The sequence below is a fragment of the Phaseolus vulgaris genome, chromosome 2 (assembly GCF_051622355.1).
Source record: "Phaseolus vulgaris cultivar YP4 chromosome 2, ASM5162235v1, whole genome shotgun sequence".
In the NCBI taxonomy this organism is placed as follows: Eukaryota; Viridiplantae; Streptophyta; class Magnoliopsida; order Fabales; family Fabaceae; genus Phaseolus; species Phaseolus vulgaris.
Window position 1 is genome coordinate 47774781 of NC_143499.1, and position 23163 is coordinate 47797943.

Genomic DNA, 23163 nt, shown 5'->3' on the forward strand with positions numbered 1-23163 from the left:
TAGAGACCATTTTAGAGATTAAAAAAAATTGGTTTCTAAATTAGTTTCTATTATTGTTAAATGGGTTCTAAATTGGTATCTACTTAGCAACTTACTACTACCAAATTTAGAATCTAAATAACTGGTAGTTAAAACCTTGGTGGTAGCTAATTAGATATCAATTTAAAAATCATTTAACAATAATATAAACTAATTTAGAAACTAATTTTTTTTTAGTTTTTAAAATGATATCTAATTTAGTTATTATAATAACTAATTATTTTTATCTCTAAAATTGATTTGTTGTAGTGTTATATCTAATTCGATGTGTCATCTTCAATTTTTTTTTTCCCCTAATCAAACAAATATTTTAAGTGTTGTTCACTTTCCCTCTTTCTTTCTCCCATCATTACATTATCTTAAAGAAGTCGTTAGCTTTCTCATGTAAACTATGATAACTAAATCGCCATTAATTAGTTACTTTTTTGGATCATGACCAATCTTATTATATCTGAGAAAAATATTATAGCAGAACTGTGCCACTTAAGCTGAAAAGATAGATTGCATCCCTAAAATAATGCAGTATACTAGAATGAAGTTTTAAACTTAATAATGTCCAATGCAGAAGCACTTTAAATTATTCTCCAAACCCAATTCCACATCACCTTCAATTTCCTACAGCTAGTTGCATAAGATACATTAATACTGATATATAGGAGTAGCCCTACCTACAACTTTTAACCAAATGGTGGCACCACTTGGTGGAGGCCAAGGATCACTATATCTGCATTCTTTATGTTTCTTATATTCACAATCATTCAATTTTCTAATACATCATTCCTCAAACTGGCTTTCTAATTTTTCAAAGAGCTACTCTTCCTAGTAAAGTCAAAAGCAACATGGAAAATTTGGCCACAATCATTGTGCAAATAAGGAAACTTGGTCTTCTCTTCTTCGGCACTCCGTTTCTGCATTTTCATATAATATAATTTTTAAAGATGATGTGGTTGATGTGGCAGAATTGTTCGTTCGGTTTCAGTTAAAAGTTTAATCTTGAGTTACTTCTAAAACTTCTAACTCGTGTTTTAATTTTTTGGTTTGTATGAAAACGGTTAAATGATGTGTATAAATGTTAGTAAGAGTTTAGCGCACGTTGATATAAGAAGTCTAAGTGATTTTTTTCTTTTTGTTTTGTATAAGATTTTTATCATTCCTAAAGTGATATACATTTATTTAATTTTTTCTGATAAAAAAACAATATTATCAATTTCAAATTTGCTTGTGATTGCAATCATTTCAATAGTTTATAGGTGATGATTTCATCATATCGATCTCCTAATATCACTGAGCAATTATATATTAATCACCTTCAGTATCATCCAATCACATAGTTTAAGTGTGTAATTATCAGTGAGATACTACTAATGAATACTTGGAATGCACAGTGAGATTCGTCTCTCTCTCTCTCTCCTTGCATGGTGTAACACAACTCACTCATCTTTGAATAAAAAAATTGGTGAATTCTATATCACAACTCACACATCATTGAAAAACATAAAAAAAAAGGTTACAAACAGTTACTGTATCTATTTTTATCTAGGATAAACAATAAAAAAAAGTAAGAACTAAAAGAAGACAAGTTAAAGGTGGTGAGATAAAATAGACTACTGCAATGAAGAGTATAGAAAATTAACAGGTCCCCGCGTTTCCTTATCATGTATATCTAACTTTCTACTAATTACAGCTCATGATAAATTGACATTTTATCTGTGATGGATATTCATTAGTCCAAAAACAAAGATGGAAACAGCTCTGCATTATTCACTGCTGAAGTTAACACAGAAATATAGAATGCATATACGTTTCCATCTGTTATTGTTTCCCAAAGATTCCACACATGTTTCAAGGATTTAATATCAGAAAAAAAAAAACTTCTTTTCTTAATCTATTAATTAATTTGTCACTCTCTTCTAAATAACCAATTATTTGTGCCTCAATCAATGGACATGAGAGAATTACTGATGGAAATGATAAACAAGTAATTTTTGCTTAAAATATATTCTTCCAACATCGGGTTTCTCCTAAAGTGACATCTTTTATCTTCGTCTTTTAGTCTTTATGGCCTACATACACGGTGGTTTCTGGTTGGTTTTTTCTTTCATTGAGATGAGTGAGGAACTTGTAAAGGCACTCATCAAGCTAGTTCGAGTACAAATGGTAGGTGAGTTGATAGTGAAAAATTATCTTTGACGCTGAGCCTTCTCTGATATTTATACATTTTGAATGGATCTCGGTTGTCATGAACTCTGTTTGTGGGTCCAACAGAGGACCCAACCATGTCTTAATCATGTTGGTTTAATTACAGATAATTGTGAATATACGAATTGTGTTTGGATTAAGAGAGTTATTCAATATTCTCGGTCATTCGACCATGATGACCTTTTCCGACTATTGAATAGTATATTTGTTCCCAAACTCGAATAGAGCGATTTGAGTATCAATAAAGTCTATGGAAAAAGAAAAATTATTTTGCCTTTAAGTATATCCCAAGTCAAAAAGATGTTACTACTTACCACACTAGTTATAGAAAAATTGAAAACATATATGAGACGTATAAAATGTTCTATACTTGGTATGTAAGAACAATTAATGAGAGAAGTGAAATGGTATATAGATATAAGGCCAGCTGTTATGAAGTGGTTGTAGAGGTTCATTTGACACGTTGTGATTGTGACATGGTTAAAATTAATGAGTGGATGGACCCAGTGATGCACTGTACGGACATTTTTAAGAAAACATAATTTTCTGGCACCAACTTTGCTGTTTGAGCGTGGAAGAGCTACTCAATTATCTCCTTTTAATTCCTTCTTCTCTCATTATCAACTAAATGCTATTTGTTCTCATTTCACAGTGGAATATGGTTTAAGCACTATCAAAAACTTTCTTCCCTTTCCTCTTTTGATACTAATTAGTAATAAGGGTATTAGTAATTAGGATGCTGATATATTAAGATCCTCAACACTAAAATGATAAACTTTACACTTTAATAGATTAATATTTTATTTTATTTTTTAATTTAAAAATATTATTATATTATTATAAACAGTGTTAAATGTATGTTTTTTTACTGTCAAAAAAACTTTTCTTTAGTAATTATTATATAGAATAATCATGTATTGACAATTCAGGACTGAATTATTTCATCGTACAACTGCTAAAAGTAGAAAAAAAATAATACATTAAAAAAAATTATTAAACAGAAACTAATTTTAAAAACAAAAAATAATTAATTTTTATTTTAAAAAATTAGAAATTATTTTAGATAAAAAAAAAGTTAATATAAATTATGGTTTGTATTCCACATTATAAAATTTGATATAAATTATGGTTTGTATTTCACATTATAGAATTTGATATAGATTTTATTACTTCATGGAAGAAGAAGGCATGGAGGTGCAAAGAAGAATTTTCCTACGTTTTTTAAAGTAATAATCCAATAGACAATAGAGAATCTTTATGACTCAACTCAAACTGAAACTCAAGAAAGTAATATTATGGCAAATTCTTCCTACACCCAATATTTTTAACATGTATCCAACACAATTTTAAAATTCCAAAAATATTTTTTATTCTGAAAAGGAAAATTTAAAATTTAAAATAATACATTCTGTAAAAGTAGATTCGGGAAGAGCTTTTTGTGTTCTGAAAATAAAAATTCAGAAATAAAAATCAAAAATCCATTCCGGATAAGAAAATCCGCAATACAAAAATTTTGTTCTGTCAAAAAAAATTTACACACCTTTCTTATTAATATTTATTATATTTTGAAAATAAAATTTTATAACACTGTTTAAAAATACTCATGAGGTTTAGTGCCCAAATAAACAACAGCATACTCATCTTGTCTAAATAAGGGTTATTTTCAAATACTAATTAAAAATTAAAGATAACTATCAGAAAATAGTGGTGTAAAAAGTAACCATGGTCTTACTCATATCCATGAGCCCAACTATTTAACACCAAATTGAGCCCAACTATTTAAGACCAAATTGAGCCCACTTCTATTGAACCAGCAGCATTAGACTGTTTCTTCCTGCACCTCCATATCTTCTTCTGATACCTCCATACACAACATGAAAATACAATTGTATCCTTCTTGTGCCACCCCCATAGAATAGCTTCTGGATTATGTAATCCGGAAACGCATTTGAAAAAAGACTTCCAGATTACATAATCCGGAAGTTAAAAAAGACTTCCAGATTATGTAATCCAGAAAGTAATCATGCATATGAAAAAATACTTTCGGATTATATAATCCGGAAACTAATTACAAATTTGAAAAATGACTTCCGGATTATATAATTCAGAATATTAAAAAGGGGCATTTTTGAAAATACAAAAATCTATGGAGGTGAGAGAAGAAAGTATGGAGGTGCAGGAAGAAGCAGCCGCAGCATTAAAATGAAGGAGCTCTGCATTGTGAAAAGACCAAAATACCTCTCCTTTATATTTATATTAATCCTACCTCTTCTTCACGTCCACATGTTAAACGGGACCAGCGACAAAGATATAGTTTTACTTTACTTTTTAGACAGTTTTCCAATATTCTCAGATTTTATGTTTTAAATTTAGTTATGATATTGTAAAAAATAATATTACTAATATATCAGATATTATCATAATTTATTGTGTTTATTTTAGATTAATATCGCTATTATTCAAAATCACATCCACAACCACTTCCCTTTTACAAAATTGGAATTGAAATTGTTTAACGAAATTAGCATTACACTGCGAACAAAGATTTAACCAAAACTGAAATGTTGTTCTGTACAATCAACTAAATAATTATACACCACTTCCAATTACTCTCCTCCCACAAAATCGAAGACAATATTTACAGCACTGCTTCAAAAATCTACGAGGAAAAACTAAGCTTTTTACAAGATAAAATTCACATTAGAATGTCACCTTCCAGCATCTTCAGCACCTATTTATAACAAAAGATAAAACAGTGTATAAAGTAAAATTAGAATGGGAAAATGATTCAACTAGGAAGATTTGTTAATTTATTTTCGAACCTGTGACATTCGAGGCCTTAAATGAGGATCCCGTCCAATGCACAAAGAGGAACATTGCAGCATGCGATACACCTCTTCATCAACATAGCACTTTCTTAAACTCGGATCTACTAGTTTATAAATCGCTTTTTTTTCAAGCAATGGCCTTGCCTATGCACCAACATTTCAACCAATCGTCACAACACACAAATTTCAAAAACAATTTCTTCAAAACTCACTTTTAAGATTAAACCTATCTTAACCTAATAGAGTCATGGTATGTTAACAATTCAACACTTGTTTCAGCTTCAATGGTTCAGCTTCAATGGCTGTTAAAACAGCTGTTAAAAGTAGAAAGAGGAATAATCTTTTACCCAAAAGATACATGAGAAAAGTAGAGAAATTTTAAAAAGTTATAAACTTATGAGAATTCGTACACAATTGTCTACGTAGACTCTTGTTTCATTCTATTCCAAAAATATCCTTTTTTAATATTTTGGATTACATAATCCAAAAGTATTTTTTAATTCATAATTAGCTTATGAATTATGTAATTGAGAAGCCTTATGTGATTAGCTTCCCGATTACATAATCTGGAAGTCTTTTCTAGACATCAGATTAGCTTTCGGATTATGTAATCCGAAAGTCTTTTTTTTTCAAATGTGTGATTCGTTTCTGGATTACATAATTCAGAAGTTCTTTTGGATATGAGATTAATTTCTAGATTATATAATCCGAAAGTTTTTTTTCAAATACGTGATTAGTTTTCAGATTATATAATCCAGAAGTCTTTTCTGAATATGAGATTAGCTTCCAAATTACATAATTCATAGGTTTCTCAAATCCAGATAGTATGGGAGTGACACAAAAGTTATGGAGATATAGGAAGAAGTAGTCTTGTCAAAGTAATTTTTTTGTTTTTTAAAGTTATTTAAAAAAGTGTTACCCATTCACTGAGACATTGCTGTCCTTTGGGGCGGTTTATGTCCACTGCTTTTCTTCCTGTGATGAGCTCCAGCAGTACTATCCCAAACGAGTAGACATCAGCTTTTTCAGTAATTTGACCACTCTGAGCGTATTCTGGCGCCAAATACCTGTAAATAACAAAGGTTTTCAGCATCACCTTATTTACTGCTCTTCAAAGGGGAAAAACAATTTGGCTTTCATCTCCCACTACCCAAATGTTCCTATCACTCTCGTTTCCACACCCATGTCTCCATCTGGCTGCCACCTAGCAAGTCCAAAATCTCCTACCTAACACCATAATCATCAACATTAAACCAATAACCTCAACAAACACTCGTTAGCACATTTCAAAATTCAACAACAATAATGATACTTTGACAACATGGTTATATACAACATGTGATTGACACATAAAATAAGGTTATTTTAATCATTTCATGCAAAGACAGATAAATGTGATTGTAAACTGATACAAGTTGTCACTGGTTTAAGAAAAAGACTTACTAAAGCTTCAAAATCATGAGTGAGGAGGATATTGTTTGGTCGCATGTCACGGTGCACAATACAACCTACTCTACATTCTTCATGAAGGTATCTCAAACCACGAGCTGCTCCAACTGCAATCTTTTGTCTTGCTGACCATTCCAGTACATTCTGCTTTCGTCCTGCATATCCAAATCATCCCTTCAAATTCCATTTTCTCTTATTGCTTCCTAAGATTTTCATGCAAAAGTATTTACACTTTTCTTAGATATCATTGCTAATGTAGTTGTTATAACAGTCAACAAATTTACCATCGTACAAGACAATCTGGGATTGGATAATACTATAAAATATAATGGTAATTGGCTTTTCAAGTTATTCACCTGCCAAGATATTTAGTAATAGGAAGAACAGCAGTTTCCAACAGTGGTTATGAATGTAGCAAAAGAAAAGTAAGGATTCAAAGGAATTTACTGTAGAGATGAGAATCCAGAGAGCCATTGCAGATGTATTCGTAAACTAGCAATCTTCTTCCATTTTCCACACAGAACCCAATTAGCATCACAACATTGCGATGCTGTGCACAGCTTAAGACCTCTACTTCTGAGCAAAACTCTTTATCTCCTTGAGTGCTGGCTAATTTATACTGTTTCACAGCAATGACTTGTCCATCAAGTAGAACTCCACGGTGTACAGAACCAAAACCACCTTCAGCCAAGAAGTTTGCCTGTGAAAAACCACCTGTGGCAAGCTGCAATTCAGCAAATGTAAACCACCTTGGTGGATTGCCAAACACAGGTGCCTTGTGCTGACAGATAGAGCACAATGGGGGAGGGCCAGGAGGTGAACTTTTAGCTAGTGCGATTGCTTCTCTAACACTTTTGCTCAAGTTCACATCAATTTTACAATTAAGCATTCCTAGTATAGGATCTTCATCCAACTTTGAGAATTTCTCAAGTAAAGTTTCATAAGCAGTGGCCAGAGTCTTGTCACTGGATCTTTGCATGTTGTTGTCTTCATGCTTTGAGAAATCACCATCCATGCAAATCACATTTGCAATCCATGGCTGAAAATATGAGCTCTTGGACGACATACTTAGCTTTTCACTCTCGGAGTCAGACTCAATATCCTCTAGGTTGGTCAGTCCCTCGTGAATGAAGGTAAAACCTCTTCTTTGTCTCTCTGAGTGGAAAAATGGGGAAGTAGCAGGATCTGAGCTTGATATTGATGATGTTCCAATATCAGTTGCAGTCAGTGGTGGTGACCCTTGTTCAGGACTGCTAGCAGGAGTAACAGCTGGACCTCTAATTATATCTGCATGTTCATTGTTGCCATCTTTCAAGTTTCTTGCAAGTGTAGATGGACAACCCATGTTTAGTTCCATCTTAGGTGAACTGTTCAAGTTCAAACGCAGAATCTTTGGCCTAGACCGTTTCATCATTACAATATTGCAATGCAGCTGCTCCATGCAGTATTTCTTTTCATGTTTCAACTTTCTGCAAATAGAGAATCATCTTCGGTCCATAAGTAATTGGGAAATTTTCACAGATGTATTAAGCAACAACACACCCTTTAACATATAAAGTTGAAAATTACTTGTCCAATATAACCCAGCTTGACTGCACTCTCTTGGCCTCAGCAGCCACAGCTCCACATAAGGAACCTGAAAGAATCTTCACTCTGATTTTTATCTGTGTAAATTGTTTGACAGTTTAGAAAAGATGAACACGAGACACAACAAAGAAATAAAAAACTAATATGTTATTACAATGTTATGTCCCAACCTTCTCTGGATCGTAAAAATCATGGAGTTGAAGCACTAACTGAGAACAGGATTTTGTAATAACTTCTTTCTGATCTGAAGCAGTGCCTAAACTGGATCTCCAATTACTAGAGGCACAGTCAGTAGTAAATCTGGAAAGTCCCCATACCCTTTTGCCTACAAATGCACAAATTATAGTCAGTGATGAACCTCGATACAAGAATGAGTAGAAACAGGTTTCTGGATTATTCAGATCTCTAGCAAAGGCAAGGTCATAAAGCCTCACATATTTGAAGGTTCAAAACACAATTGTGTAAAATGTGCCGCTCAACTTTGTATGCATCTTCTAGTTTAATGTTTTCTTTAACTCAGTTTCATAAAGCCATTAAGCGTGAGACTAAATTGAGTAATGTAACTAAGAAAGAGCCTAAGCAATTGGATATAAATTGAAAAAAAAAAGAGAGAATAAACGAAAGAAACCAATACTTGAAGAAAGAACCGGAATAACCACCAACAGCTTAATGCAATCCCCTGGTTGAACAACATGAGTCAAAGCCCACACCAGAGCAGTCCTTGAAATATCTCTAGAAGCTTTAACCGCAACCACAACCACTTTACCGGTGGTTTCTGAGGTGCCCATCTCTTCTTCATGACGACCCTTTTGGCTCCTCATCTCAAATTCTCAACTTGCTAGGAGAATCAGCAACCAAAAGCCATCTGAAACGCTGAATCAGCCAAAATATTGCAACTTTGCAGCAATGAACAGTGACAACAAACACCCTCGGAAACCAAGGTCTTCTTTTGTGTTACCCAGAAATGAAAAAGTAGCAGGCCACACACTTCAAGGCACTTTAGTTAAACAACCTTCCAGTTAAAGCACACACAAGTGAAAATCTGAAAATCCACGCTTAACAGTGACTCCACTGCTACAGAAGAAAGGACAGTTTTTGTTACATTACATGACATAAAATTACAAACCAGGGATGCCAAATTCACGTTGAGTGCGTGAGGCCATGGGAACAGAATCCGGTTATCCCATTACCATTTTCTTCTGACATCTTATGCATTATGATTGAGACAGCAAAAGCGCCTCTGAAAATTGAAATTAAAAAAAGGGATCATTTTCAATCAAGTAAGGACAGGAAGAAATGGACAGTTTTTAGGTGAGAGTGTAGAGACAAATTCTGTTCACTAATCCCAAAATTGAATGAAAAAGGATCATGTCATGTTAATCATGTAAACCACTGAAGTTAGTTCCCTTCTTAGAAACCCAATAAAGTTGAAGCCATGAAAATTATGAGAATGAAAAAGGTAATGCATGAATGAGCAGTGTAAAATATGTGGCTTGAACCGAGGGAAATGGATATTAAAAGTACTAGAATTATACTATGCGCAAATGATCACAAAGGTTTTACTTAGAAAACACTCTCTATAGTTGTCAAATAGAGTGAGTGACATTGATGACAAGACATGTGGATTTATTTTTTTAACCAAGTGGGAAGGTACCATCTTGTTCAAGTTACAAGGCATTGAACTGAATCCCTTTGAAAGTTCCAACTACTGAGATTATTTAATTTAGCAATGTGAAAAACCACATTGGGCACGAAATTACACCTCAGTTCTAGTCATTCTCCACTCAACATTTGGCACAAGAAGGTGCAATAAATACAAATATAGGAAGAGATGAAATGAGAAACACTAGTAGATGTTGCTTTCATGGTGCCAATTGGTATCATTAAGGGAAGAAAATTTTTCCTTTCTGAAAGAATGGCCTAAGGCCACCATTGACTCTGTTATGCCCATTTTGCTTGCTGTGTAATTGGTGGGGGCAAGAAGCAATGATGGTTGAAGTGAAAGAGTGATGTCATTACAGTGGATATGCATATGCACCTTCAATGGTTTACACTGAAGATTTGTTCTAACTTCAACTTTAAATTCTAAACTTTAAATTGAATTAAAATTAAAGTTATTTTTTAATATGATATTAGATTCACTTAAAATAGATAAGAATCTGTTGAACAGATCTAATGAAAATTTGTTAAACTAATTATGTGTTAATCTCTTTAGCAACAAGAAGGAACTTATGTCTTAATCTAGGATTAAAGTCGTATAGGATATCTAATATGTTTCTATAAAAGTATAAGAAATAAGTAATTAAAATAATATAAATGAGTGAAGATTTGAAAAGATGTATTTTTTTTATTATTTTATTTTTAACTTATCTAAACTTTGGTTGTTGAGATATATTTTCGTCAGTTTAATATTGGAATATTTAATAAGAAATGAATTACAAAAAGAATAATTTTTCAACCCTAAAGAGAGAGGACACCTTGAGCATGTGGGTTACTATTCTGTCATAACAAGATTAGATAAAGTATACCTTTAATAATTTTTATATAATGCAAGTTTAATTAATCTAATTGTTGAATTTATATTTTTATTAACTATATCATAATGCAAAAATATTTAAAAGTTCGTCACGTTATTTAATTTTAATATATTTCAAAATATATAAATTTTTAATATTGAATAACATATTTATACAAATTTATATTATGTAAAATTTGACTGAGATTATCATTAAGATTTAATCATGAGTTCACTAATGTGAGGGTGTTTTCTGACTGGAAAAGACCTCCAAAAGATACCAAAAGTTAAATAAAGATATGTAATTTAATTGTTATAGAAATCGTAATAAGTAATAATATTATATTATGGTTATGCTTATACTTGTGAAAGATAGATTCGAACCCATGTGCAGTTAAATAACAACTTTTATTGTCCATATTCATAGTTGTACGTATGTAGCTTTAAAACTTATTTATTACACATATTTTAATGTACTATCTTAGAAAATTAATAAAACAGAATCATCGTTTTGTTCATAAATTAATTATGAAAAATAATCAAAATGAATTAAGTGTGCAATATCTCAATAAAAAACAGTTAAAGATTTTTCAAAATTAAATTTTAAACGACAACACGTATTAATTATATAATTTTAGAATTGATTTATATTTATATTTATATTTATTGATGGTATAACACTTCATTACATTAATATTCAAAAGATTTTTATCACTTTACTCCATCATCCTTTGCAATAATATGAAGTCATACTTTTTTTATTTGATGTTTGTATAAATTTTACTGTAATAGTGTACTTATCCGCCTTAAGATCGGAAATGTCAAAGAGTTAGGGCGACTACATGTCTTCTCTAACCGAATCTTTATTGTCATCATTGACCATTATGAGTAAAACAGTCTAATCAATGAGTCTTAAATTATGAGTGATTATTTATAAAACAATGAATAACAATTATATTGTTAATCTAACTAACTCACAACGACCAGCTTAAAGAATACCACATGATGAATCTATAAATACACACTATCCATGAAGTACAATGTCATTTTATCTTGTACTCTTAACTCTCATATTGTTAAGAACTTACTATCGTTGTGCTCTTATTAACTTAAGTATTGAATAGTACTTTTTAGGAAGACATCATCTCTCATCGGAGACCAACTAAAAGTTTATTTTCTAAGAAACATTTTGTCCTCATCGAGCTACACTCCCTAAGTTCATTTTCGGTGAGAACAAATAGCATATATATAAATTTGATTTATGTGTATGCATCTACCATCTCAATTATAAAGTCATATTCATAAAGTAGATTAAAAGAGAGAAAATATATATTTCTTATAAACTCGATTGAAATGTTTGAGCTCATCTGAAAGAAAGTTAGAATAATGATAAATAATTATTTTTTCACATGTTGAATTCTTGTATATGTATTAAGAAGTAACTGACTTTAAATAATTATAATATCATATTAAGCATTGAACTAGAAGTCTAATTCAATTTTACAAAATTCACTATAAGATGATATTTACATTTACTTATATATTATAAAATGTCTTTGTCTTTAGTTAATTTGTAGTCTTCAACTATACTTAAAACATTTCAGAACATATCATTTCAATAATCATACATTTTTCTCAATTTTCACTAAAAAAAAATGTGAGTCATCTTTCTTGAAATAATATATTTTTCCATAATTTACTCTTATTTTTTTGTGGGTTTAGGTGTACTTAATTTGTCACATCTTGTATTTTGCATGAGATGTTCAAAATCCATGTGGTTTTATTTTTTTATTTTTATGGTTGGAAAACATTGTATTGTACTGTTACACATGGGTAACGTGGCACAGCTGTTTGAGGCTGTCAGTTTTCCTTACACCGTATGACAATTCACAATAGGAGCAAGTTGGAATTCAGAACTTTTAAGGGAAATTTAGGATTTCTACAAAATGTTAAGCATTTCTTAAGGGTAATATTTTTAAAATTCATTTCTTATTTATAATTATACACATTTTTTATTTTAACTTTTTTATTATAAGTAATATGTTTCAGTCTTTATTCAAACAATCTTGGTTTTGCCTTATTTGTGTAATTAAAAATAAGTTGGTGACATTTTTTAATGTTGACGTGGCATTGAAGTATGATACGCTTTACTTTTTAGATTCTATGTTTCTACTTTTTTTATTTTAATTTTTATATCTGTACAACTTTTACTTTTTAGTTTATACACTTAAAATATTTTGTTTTAATTCCAATATTAGTACTTTTAATTTTGTTCTGATTTATACACTTAAAAAAATACTAATGTTGTTAAAAGCAGATGTAGTATATAACTCATGAGATGGTTGAGACCGGACTGGTATTTTTTATTAATTTTTTTTTATCTATAATAACTAAATATGTTTTTATATGTTATTTTAATCTCTGAGATTTTTTTTCATTTGATTGGTCAAATTTGTGCTAGAAATATGTAACAAAGTTAGTTTTGAATTTAATGACCCATATAACACGGAATTGTTAAGTTAAGATTGTTCTACCTTTCTATTTTTAAGCTTTTATCAACACTTGTATTTAGATTATATCTCTTTCTAACCTAACATTTTCGATTTTTTCATGAATTTAAAATACACATTAATATCGTATTAATAAGTTTTTAAACCTACAAAATAAATTTATAATTGCAATTTATATCTATTTATATATGCTATTTTAATTACATTTCTAGATTATATAGGATCTTTAACCACTTGAAGATAAAGTATGGAATTATAGCAACATTTATGCATATAGGTCAAGCATAATAGAAATAGTCAAACATGACAAAAACTACGCATTGTGTTGCTAAAACTCTCATGTATGAGCAGTGAGGATAGTAACTTTGAACACAAATTTGTAGGGTTCATACTATGTATAAGTATGAATTTTATGGCAAAAAACTATTTTAGTGAACCATTATTGGTGATCTAGATTATGAGTTTGAGGTGTCATTTTATTAAGAGTATTAATACTTTAATATCTTTTATAAAAATTAAAATTATTTATATATTATCTTATTGATTTTAAATAATATAAGTAATACAGAAGATATTTGATAACTAATATTTTATTAAATCATATTTAAAATTTAGTGTAGGTCAATTATCGATTTTAATTTCGAATAATATCTCTTAATTGATTTAAGATTGATAAAGATTCACCGATATTTGAATTTGAATTCAAAATACATACTTGACCGATGGATAAGTATTATTAATCTAATAATCGATTAGTCTTGATGAACTATTTGACCGTTTATTCTGAAATAAAAAATATTTCAATAATGACATTACTTAAAATCATATTTTTTACAAAATTACCTATTACAAGTTAGACATAATTTTTAATAAGAAATTAGTTATTATTCATGTGAATGCATGATAAAAGTCATAGATGTCTTTAGTGTACTATTGCAATTTCATATATACCTTCAATCTTCCATTTCATTTTCTGATGGTAATGTATCTATTAAGCTAATATTTAGATGTCTCATTAAAGTATCATAAAAAATTGCACAATTATTTATGAAGTTTTACTTACCAATTAGAATATGTAGATAAAACATTCCTTGCACAACTATTTATGGAATTTTACGTACAAATGTAGATAAAATATTTTTCACTTACATATATTTAAGTATGAATTTATATTTGTATGTAGAGAGACTCACAGATGAACTATTTATATACTTATTTATACAAATTTTTCCATCTTAACATTTTCCTATACATTTATCAGTGTAGTGTACATATAGATGATGTTTTCTTAAGTAAACATATTCATATACACCACTTGATCGTGAGTTCACGATCAATTACTGATGAATTATTTTGTATATAATATTACAGATGTAAACATTTTTGTAAATAAATATACCTACTCTTAATAGTCCTGCTGCTTTACCTATGAATTTAATCTGTCCCATGAGCTGTTTTTTTTTAATTAATGATCAAGGACCTGGTTCCAATCAAACTAGTCAAACCAACCGTTTTGGTTTTCAAAAGATTATCTTTTTGTCAAAAGTTACGAAAATTACTTTCAACCAATTAGAGAAATGCTGCAATGGTAGAAGAGAGAGAGAGAGGAAACAGTGTTCTATAACTGAAACGTACTTGGGAGAAAACAAAAATCTTAAAAGCTTCTGAACTTATTGCCCTAAATTGTTCAATGATCATATCAATATAATCAGTTATAAATGGGAACAATGCACTAACAATGATTATTCCTATAATTCCTAACTAGCATGAGTACAAAACCCCCTCAAAGCAATCAAATCACTTAACTAGAGTTTCATGGAATTTCCCTTATTGAATCTCTGAGGTGCCAAAGGCTAGATCATTGGTAACCTACAGGGGAAGGGTGTGAGAATCTACATAGCCACTAGTGGGAGCTATTTTGTTGATAAGCTTGAGTAGAATGCTCTCCAATTCTTCCCCATTGCTCCAATCATGAACTTCTGCAGCAACTAATTTTGGGTCACTGTGAATCCGGTTCCAGAGTGGATAATTCTTCCTGGGCATCACAAAATCACCTTCCTTCAGCTTCAAAGTTGGACAATAATCACCTGATCCATCTCCAAGGTATATGAATTTTCTTTCATTTCCAGGTAAAGAACCTCGAATTTGGTCTATCACTAAACCCTAAGAAGGAAAAAGAAAACAACCAACGTTATGTGTAACAAAATAATGCAGTAGTAGACAAAAACGAAAAACAGAGCTTCATAGTCATGTAAAGTACATACTTAAAAACAAAGTTTATTTCTTAAACATGTTTAAAATAAATTAAATTAAATCTTGAAACATATACCTAATCTGAAATCATTTCTATCAAATGATCCATTCTCAATGATAAGTGCTATTTGTACAATTTAATTAAAATTAATACAAGTTTTCATGCAACAAGTTAATGCTGACCTTGCACATATTGGGAGGGCAGAGGGAACAAGCATGAGGAGACAAGGTTGAATCATGAAATGGAGTGACATGAAGACGTCCTTCATCATCTACAAAACCACGGTTGGTATAAATCTGTGAAAAGCAACCTAATAAACCATGGTGTTCCAGAATGGTCCGAATGAAAAACTCATTTGCGTCACTAATTATCCTCAAGTCGCAACTGCAAATTCAAAATGTCACACGTTATACTAAAGCAGAGCCAAAATTTAACAATGAAAAAAACAGAGAAGAGGATTAAATCACCCAAGAGCGTGTGCAGATTTGATGGCTGAAACGATGTTGGGATGCAAGGGGGTTCTTATAAGGCACTCTGCAATGTGATCGATGGTGATTCCGTGCGAGTGGAGCTCCTCCATGATCCTATCCTGAATCAAATTTCAAACGCAAAAACATGGAGGGTTTCAAATTTCAGTTGCAGGATTCATGCAGGTGTATGAGAGGAAAAGGGTAGTGTTACTATACCATGAGAGAGGTCCAAGGCATGGTGTGGCGAAGCTGGTTGAATAGGTGGGTGAGACCCAACTCAGTGACGATCCATCTGTCACTGTCATCGTCGATAATGGTTCGATCGAAATCGAAAACCACCGTCGCCGCCACGCTTCCGCCCATTTCAGCCACGCCCAATCTACCACTGATTGAAAAAAGTTGAAGATAATAAATGTTAATAAATACCCTAAGAAAAGGGTGAGAATTTTTTAAAAAATTAAAATTAAAATTAAAAAACAAAACTAACAGACCCAACGCAACGTCATTTTATTCAACTTTTCGGTGCAACTCCACGGAAAAATCGATTGGAACTTGATTTTTTGAGGACTGAATTTTGACCTAATTTATACCTTTTAAAAATACTTCGTGTCACTAATAATTTAAAATTATAAATAAATGTAAAATTAAATTAATTGATACTAATAATTTAAAATTATAAATAATATAAAATAATAGTAACAGTTTTAATGTTATATTAATAATCTAAAAATTAGTAAATATTATTATTATTAAAACTTTAAAATATTAAGTTGGTAAACTTATTATTATTAATGTGAGTTATATTTTTGGATTATGTTTATTAATAAGTGAAATTTCTTATTATAATAATAAATTCATGAATTTATTACCAGGTTAAAATTTAATCTTTATCCTTAATTTACTAGGTTTACAGTCTCTATATTTGTTTTTTTAATATTATACATAATTTAATCTAACCGTTTCACAATAAAATATTTACGTGTATGCATGCATCTTAATGGTATATAGTATCTTGCTCCATGTTAATATCTTAATTATAATATAAGAAGTAGATATTTAATACAATTTAAATATAAGTAAATCTACTCAACTCTTTTTTTTCCTAATATTATTCCTAAAACACCATATATGGTATAGTTTATTTTAATAAATTTTATTCGTGATATGAAATTAAATGAAAGGTATTTTAGAAAAAATATATCATTTTATTAAGTTGAAAATTTAATGTTTATATTTTGAATTCATATTGTTGAAAGGCACGCAAGAGTGAGTGATTTGTGATTTATTTTGATTTTGATTTATTTGTGGGTAGCAGTCGAAATTAATATATTTTTATTTATTTGTGAGTAAATTCAAATATTGAAAATTTGCTTTTAAATAAAAGTTTAAGGGTTTCACATTCTTATCATGAAAAAGGTCACAATAACACTTTTTCTTTCACGATTATACATAAGGATGTAAAAAAAGTTAGTGAATGAAAAGACTAGTATTTTATATTTCTTAAACTATTGATATGTATTTTAGTATAATTATTTTTTTATTTTTGATATTATATTCAAATAAGTTATTATTGGATTAATATTATTTAATTAGTAGATTAATTTTATATTATTATATAATGTCATAATATATATTTTCAGTTATGTTGACTTCTAACATGATTAAATATGAATGAAACTCTGATTTAATATCTAAAACAACATATATTTATTCTTATTTAAAAGCTATAAAATTCTTATACAATTATTTGGTTACCTAAAACTATGTAAAAAAATGCCTTAAAACACATATAATTATACCTTTATGTTATAAGTATATTTTTAAAAATTATTTCCTTTATCCGTTGAGTGATATCAACCAAAAATTCCTTTTTTTATTTTTTTTATTTTTTGCATTTATGAATCACAACTAAAAGGATAGATTCCACAACTATGTTCATATAGTTAAACTTTTAAGTAACATTGTTTCCTCTTTTAAAGGAGTTACTAAGCGTTTGATTTTTCTTCTACTTTGACCAAATATAATTTTAAAAGATATCAGAAAAATAGTTTAATTTTTTTAATAAATAATTAAAATCACCATTAATGTATTCCTAAGTTAAGAATACCAGGAATCCTCTTAACGTAGGATAAAAGTCTTCTAAAAACGATTATTTCGACAGAACGTGCTCAAAAACTCATCAGCCATCAATACGTGGATTTTCTATTATAAAAGTGCAATTATTTCTCAAAGGAAAAAAGAAAAAGAAAAAATATGAAGTACTAAACTAATAGGAATAGAGATACAGTAAGAAGAGAAAATCTGGTATCTCTAATCTATTATTAAAGATCAAACTAAAAATATAATTAAATTATATTATACAAGTGATTTAATAAGCATAATTTATAATTTAATAAATTAGTTTTATAGATTAAATTAAACTTCAAATTTATTACATTAATATTAATATTAGAGTAAACATATGTATGTTCACCCTTTTTCAATATAAAAAAAGTTTATTCATTCATGACTAAACATTAAAATTAGGTATAATTATCTTTTTGTCCTTACAGTTAGATCAATATTTAATTTAATATAGTGATTTAAAAAAAACAATTTGGTTCAAAAGTTTTTTAAAAAGTTAATCTGATCCATTTCATTAAGTTTTCACTAACAACGTTAATTGCTGATGACATGGCACACACAGTGACATTGATTTGCACACGTGGACTAAATGAAATTTTAAGGTTTGAAAATTGGGAAAAGAAGATTAAGGGAGAGGGAGACTGAGGTGATGCATGGTGGAGTCAAGGGAGGGGCGACGCCATCCATGAAAGGGAACATGCTAGTTTTTGAGATATCAAGTTTGGTGGAAGAGGATGGGATTGTGACACTCAGCATGATGTTGATTAGAGTTAACGAGTTGAGTGAGCCTTTTGGGTTTTTTGAGTTTTGGAGAAATGGTAGAATTGGTTTACATGTTCAAAAGATTATAGAAGTGCAAAAGGATGATGGTAGCGACAGAAAAACAAAGATTATATGTGGGATTTAGTAACTGAAGTGAAGGAGGTAAAACAATGAGTTCCCATGAAGTAACAAAGTCACATAGGTTTGAATTCCCAAAGCTTTCTATCAATTAGATATCACCACCACACATCATCGTCATTGCCTCCATCTTTCTCATTTTTTTTTTCAATTTCCAAATCTTAATTTTTCTTTCAATCCACATATGCACACTAATGTCACTGTGTGACACGTCATCAACAGTTAACACGACTAGTGAAAACTTAACGGAAGATGACAGATTGAACTTTTTAAAAAATATTGAATCCAAATTGATTTTTTAAAAATATTGAGAACCAAAAGTAATTATACCTTAAAAATATTATAAGAAAGTATGACTAAACATTAAAAATATTATAAAAATCATGTCACTTAATGCTTAACACCTTCCTTGTTTCTCAGTGTTTTGAGGACCTTAAATAGAAGTACAGGGGTGCCAATAGTCGAATCCATATGGACTGTACTCGTAACTCAAAAGGCCCAAAACTAATCCCATGGAACTGAAAATTGGTAAAGACGAAAAAAAAGAAGTAAAGAGAGCACAACACAAGAAAAGGTTAAGAGTGAAAGCATAGAGTCAAACAGAGCGTCCTTAGTGCTTGCTGCGTCGCAACTTACCGGCGGCGACGGAGAGCTATCTCAGCGATTTCCGATCACTGCACCGTTCCTCTTCACAAGGCAACGCTCTTCTCCCCTCATCTTCCTCTTCCCATTACTTCCATCTCTGATATCTGCACTTCACATATTTTTCCACGTTACTTTGCTTTTGCATTTCCTCTTCAGATCTCCTTTTCTCCTCTACCCGATCTTCTTCCCTCATACTATAATGTCTTTCATTTCCCCTCCTAAACTCAATTACGTTTCATCTATATATGTATCGCCCAATTTTGTTTTGTTTTATTTATTATTTTGGTCGTACTGTGAAATGATTGATAATTTAGGGTTTTAACTTGGCGGCTAGAGTTTTTTTAGTATCCATGGATTAGTAACTAATCCTTTGAGAGACTGGAACGGAAGTGTCATTGCTTGAGTTGTTTTTACTTGGTATAATAATAGTTTGATTTGTAGAACGCTTTTTTTTTTGTGGGTCGGTATGTTACTTTGTTGGAATGAGGGATGTTGAACTACTAAACCTTTATGTTTTATGGGATTGGGCTCTTTCTTCCTCTTGTATGTTTATTTAATTTAATTTAATATAATTGATGTTCTACTCATTTGATATCGATTATTAGCTCCATCCTAAACCCCCTTTTTAGTTATTGATAAAACATCATCTGCGGAGCCAATTGCCCCTAATTTAGAATAGAGAGGGATGAGGCAGCAACAATTAGTGTCAATGGCCATTTCGTGTTTTAGATATTACGTGAAGATTATGCCTTTAGCGTTTAAGTTTCCTTTTGTTCTTACTATTATCAGTGTTAGTAGAAGAATTTTTGGTATGCAGGGTCTGTTTAAATAAGCATCTTTGTAACACATGTCTAGAGAAGAAAATAAGAGGCCAAAAAAGAAATAAACTTTTTTCTATAAGCTAAAATTGGTTCATTCATGAGATAAAAATTGTTGTAGAGAAGTGAGTGTGAGAATTTCTATCTATAGATTAGTTTATGCTTAAGCTAGTTTTAGCCTGTGAAGAAATTCATCATTTTTCTTTCTTATTTCTAGAAATGCTTTTGAAGAAGTTTGTTCAAATGAGTCCTTGAAGTATATCGCTGCCCTTATGCCTTATTCTGATATGACTTTTTCCCTTTGATCTAGGGTTTTGTTATACTTAACTTGAAGACTTGATGGCGTCAAAGTTGCAGCAGCTGCAGTCCAAAGCATGTCAAGCATCTCAATTTGTCGCCAAACACGGAAGTAGCTACTACAGACAACTGTTGGAACAGAACAAGCAACACATTCAGGAGCCTCCTACAGTAGAGAGATGCAACCTGCTTGCAAAGCAATTGCTTTACACCCGCCTTGCTAGGTTATATTTTCTCCAACTCCCTCTTTCCCCCCAAATAGTGTGTATGTCTGGATTCACTGTATGAAATTCTTTAATTGTATATGATTGTTGGCCATCCTTTATTGATTCAAATAATTTGTTGACACACTTTAATACGCCAGGATGTTTCTAGTCATGTCTAATGGCTTATTCTTTATCCTTTATAGACTAGGGAAAACGTCCCGAGTGATGTGGTTGCTAGGCTGAGCAAACATGCACCAAATCAGTCAATCCATTACTTTGGACTTAGGTTGGTTAAGTTCACACCTAGGCTGTGGCATGGAAGGTTTATTGTTACCAGTGGTTTGAGTCAATTAGGGTCGGAGAAGCTGACACTTGAAAAAGGAAATGAACAGTGTATGAAGCATTTTACTTTTTGTAAGGTTAGGGGTTGGTAGATACTAAAAATGTGCTGGTGATCATGTACTTAAAATCAGTCCTTTCTTAACACTGAAGTGTTAATTTGATTCAGCCCACAGACCTGTTTATTGGATTGTAATAGAAATACGGGGACAGGCTGGGTAGGTATTGGAGAGATAAGGGTTTGTGTGGAAGAGTCCACCTCAGCTCAGATAATTCTGATCTTGTGCTGGGAAGAAACACCAGAAATATATTATGTGTATAATTTAGTGAATATTGTTCTAAATGCTTTAGAAGTACAAACTACACATCACTACATACAAAGTTTTAACTTTCGACTCTTTTAACTTTTAAGGTATCAAATTATTAACTTTCGACTGAGTTTTGGAGTGACCACAATTAATCGAATCTCTACATACAAAGTTAGTGTTTCACAGGCTTCACTAGCTTGTCAGATATACCAAACTACACATCTCTTTAGCAGCTCTATACATGTGCAATAAACAATGAACATTTAGTAAATTAAATATCTATTATACTTTAATAATTATTTATCTACATCACAGTACAAAGACATGCATATCTTGGAAACGAAATCCCATTGCTTCAAATTTGTGCCATATGGTGGTCGTGCTGATAGACCCCTGGTGCCTGTTATTGATGCAATTTTTACTTGTTTATGCTTAACATAGTAACCTGATTTGGATTGACACCAAAAGTGCCCGCAATTCAATGTACAGCAATATGTTATGTGCATTTTTATGACTGACATTTACTGCTTCAAGTGGTTTCCAAATCCTTCACTGGGACTTGAATGTAACATACTTAAGTAAAATACTACCAAATACAGATCATTTTTCTGTACATTCTTGTGTATCTGTACTGAGTTTGTATTGTTGACATTTTGTCGACTAAGTGCTTCTGGAAGTGTGTAAATTTAGTCGTGATCTTAAATAACTCCTTATGCAACTTTGATTCTAAATAAAATTGAAATATTGTTAATGGGAAAATGAAATTATCTGATTACCAGTATATGATTTTAATGTAAGTTTTTTCATAATCCGTCATGGCTTGGTTTAACCATATGTCTTGAATTTAGCAGCTCATAATGTGCTTGTCGTTATAAGAACCATAGTTTTAAGTCTATAGCTTCTTGTTAGTTGGTGTAATCACGTTAACAATTCTGAGCTCTTCAATTTCTGCCCACATCAATGTCCCAACTCAACAACTTGTTGCTTGTAGTTTTTATGTTGAAGCCCACTTGTATTAGGTACTACTTAGCCAATGCTGTCTCTAGCAATGCCGTCTATTTGTGAATGTCAATGCTTATGTGGCTCATTTCAATATGGTTTTCAAATCTGGCATGTTTCGAACTATGTTAGTTTTCACCTCGATCTTCAGTGAATTAGCAAAACAATGACACAATGAACTCTGGAAACCTGTTATGCATACTGTATTGTCTCTATGTAGCAAAGTCTGTTGTATGTCAATTACATATAACTCTTCAAATCTTTTGCAGTATTCCGGGTCGTACAGAGTCCTTCTGGAAGGAACTTGATTATGCCAAGAATTTATGGAAGAACAGAAAAGAACTAAAGGTGGAAGATGCAGGTATTGCTGCTTTGTTTGGCCTGGAATGCTTTGCATGGTTTTGTGCTGGTGAGATTGTTGGAAGGGGATTTACTTTCACCGGTTACTATGTCTGACAATATCCACTTATATCCTCCTAAAGCCAGCTGCTCTGGACATAAACTGGATTATAGATTTCTACAAGGCAATTTTTGTTATTGAGTTTTTTCGTTTGGGAGAAAGGTTTAAACCCTAGTGGTTAGCTTTCATAAGTCATAATAACCCCTTGTAGTTGAAAGCGGGATGAACCTTACGTTGCTCTCTTGTCATGATGATATACTCCCGCAATTCTTTTCA

The 23163-nt window shown here is 31.0% G+C and overlaps 3 protein-coding genes across 4 annotated transcripts; 1 reads left to right on the forward strand and 2 right to left on the reverse strand.

Annotated features, from left to right (window-relative positions):
- Positions 1-4746: 4746 nt before the first annotated feature.
- On the reverse strand, positions 4747-9699 carry LOC137812791 (inactive protein kinase SELMODRAFT_444075). 2 transcript variants are annotated; one of them, XM_068614990.2, is made up of 10 exons: positions 9229-9654; positions 8737-9144; positions 8273-8427; positions 8085-8179; positions 6963-7984; positions 6510-6670; positions 6217-6293; positions 5986-6133; positions 5061-5210; positions 4747-4969 (listed from the first exon to the last, which is right to left on the reverse strand). In XM_068614990.2, the coding sequence occupies exons 2-10, from the start codon at positions 8921-8923 to the stop codon at positions 4934-4936; spliced, it is 2031 nt and encodes a 676-aa protein (XP_068471091.1). In that variant the 5' UTR covers positions 8924-9144; positions 9229-9654; the 3' UTR covers positions 4747-4933. The 2 variants fall into 2 exon arrangements, with proteins under 2 accessions (XP_068471091.1, XP_068471090.1); XM_068614989.2 differs by having other exon boundaries at positions 8737-9699.
- A 5063-nt stretch (positions 9700-14762) lies between these two features.
- On the reverse strand, positions 14763-16418 carry LOC137812792 (Pyridoxal phosphate phosphatase-related protein). The gene is made up of 5 exons (XM_068614992.2): positions 16343-16418; positions 16068-16236; positions 15849-15970; positions 15564-15765; positions 14763-15290 (listed from the first exon to the last, which is right to left on the reverse strand). The coding sequence occupies exons 2-5, from the start codon at positions 16212-16214 to the stop codon at positions 14997-14999; spliced, it is 765 nt and encodes a 254-aa protein (XP_068471093.1). The 5' UTR covers positions 16215-16236; positions 16343-16418; the 3' UTR covers positions 14763-14996.
- A 3001-nt stretch (positions 16419-19419) lies between these two features.
- Positions 19420-23163, forward strand: LOC137812794 (uncharacterized). The gene is made up of 3 exons (XM_068614994.1): positions 19420-19571; positions 20649-20859; positions 22757-23163. Exons 2-3 carry the CDS (start codon positions 20678-20680, stop codon positions 22941-22943), a joined length of 369 nt encoding a protein of 122 aa, XP_068471095.1. The 5' UTR covers positions 19420-19571; positions 20649-20677; the 3' UTR covers positions 22944-23163.